The sequence below is a fragment of the Lithobates pipiens genome, unplaced genomic scaffold, assembly GCF_037356315.1.
Source record: "Lithobates pipiens isolate NorthernLeopardFrog02 unplaced genomic scaffold, aLitPip1_a1.2 Scaffold_8, whole genome shotgun sequence".
Lineage (NCBI taxonomy): Eukaryota > Metazoa > Chordata > Amphibia > Anura > Ranidae > Lithobates > Lithobates pipiens.
The window spans coordinates 452469956-452478067 of record NW_027507903.1 but is presented as its reverse complement, the minus strand read 5'-3'; the positions used below and the strand labels follow the sequence as shown (position 1 = coordinate 452478067).

The 8112-nt window shown below is 41.1% G+C and overlaps 1 protein-coding gene across 2 annotated transcripts; it reads right to left on the bottom strand.

The window, feature by feature from the left end:
- Nucleotides 1–2033: 2033 nt before the first annotated feature.
- On the bottom strand, nt 2034–7743 carry MED7 (mediator complex subunit 7). 2 transcript variants are annotated; one of them, XM_077468400.1, is made up of 2 exons: nt 7585–7743; nt 2034–3094 (listed from the first exon to the last, which is right to left on the bottom strand). In XM_077468400.1, the coding sequence occupies exon 2, from the start codon at nt 3074–3076 to the stop codon at nt 2396–2398; it is 681 nt and encodes a 226-aa protein (XP_077324526.1). In that variant the 5' UTR covers nt 3077–3094; nt 7585–7743; the 3' UTR covers nt 2034–2395. The 2 variants fall into 2 exon arrangements, with proteins under 2 accessions (XP_077324526.1, XP_077324527.1); XM_077468401.1 differs by lacking the exon at nt 7585–7743 and adding an exon at nt 7493–7513.
- Nucleotides 7744–8112: the final 369 nt, after the last annotated feature.

Here is an 8112-nt window from a genome sequence, read left to right as displayed (position 1 = left end):
TAGAGCTGATCGGAGACCAGACCAGCTCCAATAATCTCTATGGCCTAAGAAATCGCAAGCTACAAGCATTCCATGACTTCAGTTTCACCAGATATAAAACAGCACCATTGGGAAATCATCTTATCACAATGATCTTGGTGTGGTCAGATGCTTGAAAGGCTGAGGAGAAATCTAGCATCTATCAAATGTTCCAAAACATATTGCTGTCATAGGGGATATTTACATTCCCTGTGATGACAATACATTTGAATATAAAAATTCAGTGTAAAAAGAAAGCAAAAATTAAAAGCACCCATCCCCCGATGCACAAAGAGACAAGACCAATGCTTGCATTCGCATCATATGTAAACAGCAATTGAACATGTGAGGTATCAGATCGAGGGCAGTAATTCTATCAGTAGACCTCCTCTGTAAATTTGAAGGTAATTACATATATATATATACACACACACACACACACACACTTATTTATTTTGTTTGGGGGTTCAGGGTAATTTTGGAGCAAAAAAAATAAATAAGAGTGTCAGAAAGGACTTGGTGGTTCAAGTGATTGGAAGGGTGGGTGATGTGTGGCATAAGCTTCTAAAGTTGGGCATAAAATGCCAAGACAGTTCAAACCCCCCCCCCACCCAAATTACCCCTTTTTGGAAAGCAGACACCCCGAGCAATTTGCTGCGAGGCACGTTGAGTCCATGGAATATTTTATATTTTGCCACAAGTGTCTGGAAAATGGCTTTTAAACACAAAGATGTCACTAAATGATATATGCAAAATATGGTGTACAGCATTGCATGACCGCGCAATTACCAGTTAATGCAGCGCAGTGGCGAACTGTAAAAAGTGCTTTGGTCATGAAAGGGGGTAAAACCTTCCGGGAATGAAGTGGTTAACAAACACCGCAATTTTTTTGTATAACATGAAAGGAGTCACCATGAGGAGAGAGCTGTCAACCCTATGGGAACATGTTTTAGAGACCAGACCATGCCTCCCTCATCAGCCAGAGGCTCCTGACTGTTCTCCCCTGATGGCGGCTCCTTGGTGGTCCCACATTGAGCTAATATATATGTCTGTCTTCTTGGATGTTTGAAATAAACTGTGCTACACTAATCGACAGCTTGGTGCCTTACCTTCTTCAGTCGCTTTGTTTATGCCTTTTTAAAATGTACACCTAGGTAATTCAAAAACACCTTTACATTAATAATCCATGAAACTTAAGCCTCATGTACACTGCTGCTGCTAAACGGGACATTTAGGAGCAGTTTGGCATTTTTTCAAGAGCAGTTGAAAACCCTCCCGTATGTTATCAGTACACAGGGTCAGTTATAGTCATTTCTAGGCAGTCGAGTTTGAGGCGTTTTTGGAATGCAAAAAAAAAAATAATAATAATAATAATATAGGTTCAGAAGCCACATTGGAGGCATTTCAAGCACTAAAATTAGCCACGTTTTGCTTGCGGGTGTTTTTCATAGAGAGAAAAAATGTATGTATATGTATATGTATACATACATACATAACATTTTAAATGTGGTTGCTATCTGTAAAGTTAAATCGTTTAGGAGAGGTTGTAAAAACATCCCATGTACATGAAGCCTAGTCCTCATCTCTGGAATCCTGCAGTACATATTGGGTTCTCACAACAATCACCCACAGTTGGTACAACCCCAATTAACAAATTTGTTATGTTAAAGTCACCAATGCTCCATCAGTAGATGGTACAAAAACATCAGCATCTACCAAAAATCAAATTATCAGTATGGTTAGACCAACTCTTCAAAAAAATTGTCATGAGAAAATTTGAGAGCCGTCATTTCTAATTTCATAAAGAAAAAGTTAGGTGTCGGTTGTCAAATCAACTCTTGACTTCACGGATCTTGAAAAAGTATCAAATCAGAACCTCCTTGTCTCAAGTGCATCCTGGGTCAATGACAAAATACAATGGCAGCTCACATATGTCTCTGTTTACATTGTTTCTCATAGCTGAAAACGTACATGGATACGAAATGTAAACAAAAGACTGCAATGTAGTCTTCGCATTTCAAAAAGCAAAAGCATTTTAATGAAGCAAATAAGAACCCAATATTAACAAACCTATAGACACGGACAACTCCGACTGGGAGCCCAAACAGAAAACAGGAAATACTTATTGGCAAACAGAATGCAAATTAACATGTCGATAATAAAAAGGTAGAAATACATTCCTGAGCAGGACAATGCTTTCCCAAAACATTGTTTCCATATTGCCTAAATACATACATCACAGCCTCTCTCTAAGGAGTCCTCACGAGAAGTATTGTGGACACCTGAGTATCTGAGGAGGTGACAAATTTGTCAGGATCCAAGAACTCTGGCCAAGGTTCCACGGGCAGCCCTGAAACATAAATATTACAAATATCCCCTATGTCATCTCATCAATAATAACACACATGGCTGCATCTTTGTCTACTGGTGGCTCTTTGGTTGAACTGGCAGCCTCTGTGGGAGTGTCCTTCTGGTCAGAACATGGCTCCTCTATACATTCAGTCTTAACAGTGACATCGCCATCAGGCAGGGGCAGATCATCAGGCAATGAAGCCAAACAGTTCTGGATCATCTCTACCACCCTTTCAAGATGTTTCTGAAACCTCTCGGCAGTCTCCAGGCGCTGTCTTTTCTGCACCTCCATCATAACCCTTAGGGTCTCCCGGGCTTGGTGGGGTCGGTATTCGTTGATGAGGTGGTGCATGTGAACAAACAGTAGTTTAAGATCCTCCAGCTTCTCCTCTCTCTTTATACTTCCAGGACTTCGTATCAAGATGTCCAGTAGATCCAGGAAGTTAATTAGTATAGACATGTTGAGTCGTCTCAGTTCCTTTTTGTGGTCGAACTGTTGAGGGTGCAGCCGCTCAATGCCCTGGCTCTCCAGAGGGCGGATGATAATGTCATCGCATTGGAACTGGTTACCAAACATCATGTAGCTGTCCTTGATGGGTGGTGGTGGTTTAGGGACCAACCCCTTGCGGACATTTTCATCAGTGAACTCTTTGATGTACTGCAGTGGTGGCGAAGGCATAGCACTCACTTGCTGAGGCTCCCCCATGGTAAAAAGTGAAATGACCTGGAAGAGAAAACAGAAATCACCTTTAAAGTAGAGCTGCAAGATACTGGATAAAATGAGAATCACAACTTTTTTCCGTAGAAGATCACGATTCTCTCATTCTCGAGGCGCAACATCTTTCACATTATACAATAAAATTGAGCTAACTTTGCTGTTTATTTTTTTTTTATTCACTGAAGTGTATTTTTTCCCCCCAAAATATTACTTCTGAAAGATCGCTGCGCAAATACAGTGCGACATAAAATATTACAACGACCACCATTTTATTCTCTAGGGTCTCTGCTAAAAATTATATACCGTTGTGCTCATAACTTTATTGAATGAATGATTTCTTGGCCATTTTTCAGAGAACATGAATGATAAAACACAAAAACATCTTTCATTTATGGTGTTTGGCTGAAGGCATTTATTATTAATCAACTGTGTTTACTCTTTAACCACTTGCCTACTGGGCACTTAAACACCTCTCCTGCCCAGACCAATTTTCAGCTTTTGGTGCTCTCACACTTTGAATGACACTCAGTCATGCTACACTGTACCCAAATGAATTTTTTGTCCTTTTTTCCCCACAAATAGAGCTTTCTTTTGGTGGTATTTGATCACCTCTGGGGTTTTTAATTTTTTGCGCTATAAATGAAAAAAAGACCGAAAATTAAAAAAAAAAAAAAAACCCCGCAAATGTATTTGTTTCTGTGACAAAATTATGCAAATTATAAATTTTTCTTCATACATTTTGGCCACAATTTATACTGCTACATATCTTTGGTAAAAATAACACAAATTAGTGGATATTATTTGGTCTTTGTGAAAGTTAGAGAGTCTACAAGCTGTGGTGCGAATCATAAAAAATTGATCACATCTGATGTACTGGTGGACTAACTCATTTCTTGTGACCCGAACAAGTCAGGAAAGTACAAATACCCCCCAAATGACCCCTTTTTGGAAAGTAGACATTCCAAGGTATTTAGTAAGAGGCATGGTGAGCTTTTTGATGTTGTAATTTTTCCCACAATTCTTTGCAAAAATTAAGATTTTTTTTTTGACACCGCAAAAAATTCTGCTACTCCTCCTGAGTATTACAATCCCACATGTGTGGAACTTTTTCACAGCCTAGCCACATAGAGAGGCCCAACATGCAGGGAGCACCATCACGTGTTCTAGGAGCATAAATTACACATCTAACTGGTCGACTACCTATTACACTTTGAAGGCCCTGGAGCACCAGGACAATGACACGTGACACTGATGACAGATGGCACTGATACGTGGCACTGATGACAGATGGCACTAATACATGGCACCGATGACGCGTGACACTGACAACAGATGGCACTGCGGAGGATGGCACTTTTTTTTAACTTACGGCCGCTGCAGCTGTTCATCTCTCCCTTCTCACACGCTGTCTGTGTGAGGAGGGAGAGCGGCGCTGAGAGATGATCCAATATGTTTACATATGAGATTATCTCTCATTGGACAAGCCGATCGCGCTGTAAACGGCCGCTGTGATTGGCCATTTACAGTGATCTGTGACTGGCTGTGTCCAGGGGACACGGCCAGCACAGAACTTCCCCGATGCGCGCCCGCGCGCAAAAAGGGAAGTAAACAGGAAGACGTCCAGGGACGGCCTCCCGGCAGTTAGCTTCCGCTCTGTAGCCGTCTTTCGGCTATAGGGCGAGCGCGAAGCAGTTAAATCATAATAGAAACTACCCAAATGACCCTGATCACCCTGGTGATTTTGGCCTGATAACCTGCACACACGTTGAAACAAAGGGGTTTGAATGGCCATTAAAAGGTAAGTGTGCGTGTGTATGTATGTATGTATGTATGTATGTATGTATGTATGTATGTATGTATGTATGTATGTATATATATATATATATATATATATATATATATATATATATATATATATATATATATATATATATATATATATATATATATATAAAGGTCAATGAGTTTCTGGACTCCTGACAGAGCCTTGCATCTTTCATCCAGTGCCACACTGATGTTTCTGGATTCTGAGTCATGGGGAAAGCAAAATAATTATCAAAGGATCTGCGGGATATAAATCAGGAAAAGGGATATAAAAAGATATCCAAGGAATTGAGAATGCCAATCGGCAGTGTTCAAACTTGAATCAAGAAGCTGAAAATGAGGGGTTCTGTTGAAACCAAACCACAGTCAGGTAGACCAACTAAAATTTCAGCCACAACTGCCAGGAAAATTGTTTGGGATGCAAAGAAAAACCCACAAATAACTTCAGGTGAAATACAGGACTCTCTGAAAACATGTGGTGTGGCTGTTTCAAGATGCACAATAAGGAGGCACTTGAAGAAAGATGGGCTGCATGGTCGAGTCGGCAGAAGACAGACATCGCTACGCAATTGCCACAAAGTATCCCGCTTACAATACACCAAACAGCACAGAGACAAACCTCAAAGTCATTTGGAGTGATGAGACCAAAATTGAACTTTTTGGCCACAACCATAAACACTATATTTGCATTCAGAGAGTCCTGTATTTCACCTGAAGTTATATGTGGGGTTTTCTTTGCATCCAGAACAATTCTCCTGACAGTTGTGACTGAAATTTTAGTTGGTCTATCTGACCGTGGTTTGGTTTCAACAGAACCCCTCATTTTCCACTTCTTGATTAGAGTTTGAACACTGCTGATTGGCATTCTCAATTCCTTGGATATCTTTTTATATCCCTTTACTGATTTATACCGTTTAACTACCTTTCGCTGCAGATACTTTGACAATTATTTTCCTTTCCCCATGACTCAGAATCAGAAAGATGCAAGGGTCTGTCAGGAGTCCAGAAACTCATTGACCTTTTAGGCCCCTTTCACACTGGGGCAGGAGCAGCATCTGCGGTAATTTTAGCGCTGTTTTAAAGGCGGTATTCGGCCTGTAAACTTTTGATCAGAGTCATTTGGGTAGTTTCTACTGCGATTATGATTTAAAAAGAGTAAATACAGTTGATTGATAATAAATGGCTTTAGCCAAACACTAACCATGAGTGGAAGAAATGTGTTTGTGTCATATATTCTGAAGAATGGCCAAGAAATCATAAATTCAATTCTGCCAGGGTAAGTAAACTTTATATGGAAAAAATAATAGAGAGAGAGATAGAGAGAGATAGAGAGAGATAATATATATTATAGTCAGGATCACTCATATGACTCTGTAGCGCACTGGTATGTGCAAAATAAAAAAAAATTTTTTTTTTTTTAATTGTTCCGTTTTCCAAAAAACTTGGGACAAGTTACAACTTTATAAAAACCTGCCATGCCTCTTACTAAATACCTTTCTAAAAAGGGGTCATTTGAACTGTTCTGGTATTTTTAGAGCCTCAGGAAAGGAGATAGGCTGTCAGTACATCAGGATTCATCAATTTTCACACATATATCCCATAGTTTGAAGACACCATAACTTTCACACAAACTGATCAAAATACATTTAGTGGAATTTTTTTTCTTCTTCCACTAAAGACATGTAGTACAATACATTTTGGCCTAAATATATGCAGCTATTTTATTGGTTATGTTTTATAAACAGAAAGAAATTATATATATTATATACACACACACACACACACACACACTTTTTTTTTTTAAAGGAAACATTTTTTGTTTGTTTATAAGAAACAAAAAGCCAGGTGATCAAATACCACCAAAAGAAAGCTCTATGTGTGAAAATTATGATATAAATTTTGTTTGGGTACAGAATTGCTCGACTGCACAATTACCAGTTAAAGAAGCTCAGTGTTGACTAACAAACATTCTCTGGTCGTGAAGGGGGTAAAACCTTCTATTTTTTTTGGGGGGGGGGGGGGGGATCTGGTTTTGACAGGTACCCACTGTGGTGATCTGAGACAGAAGATCACCCCCCCCCCCAGGTCACAGAAGACTACAGGACCATCCACAAGGTGCAGCACAGCTTTATGTCTCGTTTCCCTTACTGTAGATGGCGGTGCCTGCACCCGAAGCCTGTTTAAGAATGGGTTCAGGTGAGGACAGTGCTGGATCCCTGGACAGTTAAGCGTCTTTATAGTAAAAGTCAGCAACTGCAGTATTTGGAGTTGCTGGTTTCTATTTTTTTTTATTTTTCCTGAAGAAGCCTGGCACCCCTCTTTAAGCACAGGCAGGAAAAAGAAGTCACCTCTCTTCACACTTCCTGCTGTGTCACCAGGACAGGAAGGAGACACAAACTAGCACACCCTCCCCACTCTACTAACACTAGTTTGTGTAGGGAAAGTGTCTATAGAGTGTTACACACTTTTCCTATACACAACCCTACAGAGAGGCCATCCTCCACTGGTAATTGCTATCAGTCCCCTATGACAAACTGTGTGATCAGCACAAATACTCCAGCTGCAATGTAGCAGTAAGACCTTCTACCAGCAACAGGGCCAGCCGTACTCCTCCAATCCCCCCGCACAGCTCTGCCGGTATCCCTCTCACACAGGAATCTCTGTCACATTACCTGCAGCCCCACAACACACACCCGCTCAGCTCCACTCTAAGCGGCGACACGTCCCCGGACGTGACGTCTCTCCCCCCTTCACGTTTTCACGCCGAAACACAGCCCTCCCGCCCAAAGCGGTTTTCATTGGCTGCCGCGAACCAAGTGGCAGACGTGCGAGGAAGAGCTTCTGCGAAGGTATGAGTTTAGTTGTCACTAGAGGGCGCTGTAGTTGCAGCGCGAGTGATAGGAGGGGAGGGATGTGCTGGTGGAAAGAATTCGCTCCTCCTACACCTGATACATGAGATCCTGGAAGTGATACGCCTCACAATAAAACCTCAATAGGGGCACAGCGCCTCCCTATGGAATTGGTGACGCTCTGTCCGAGCTACCGCCTGTTCTTTAAGCCCAACCTGAACACTTTAGTTAGTGGCACAATGCACTGCGCTTAACCACTTGACATCCCCCCTTCATGACCAGACCATTTTTTGCGATACAGCACTGCGTTACTTTAACTGTCAATTGTGCGGTCATGTGACGTTGTACCCA

Excerpts from the sequence above, each read along its gene's own strand:
- MED7 (XM_077468400.1), bottom strand. The coding sequence starts at position 3,076 with ATGGGGGAGCCTCAGCAAGTGAGTGCTATGCCTTCGCCACCACTGCAG.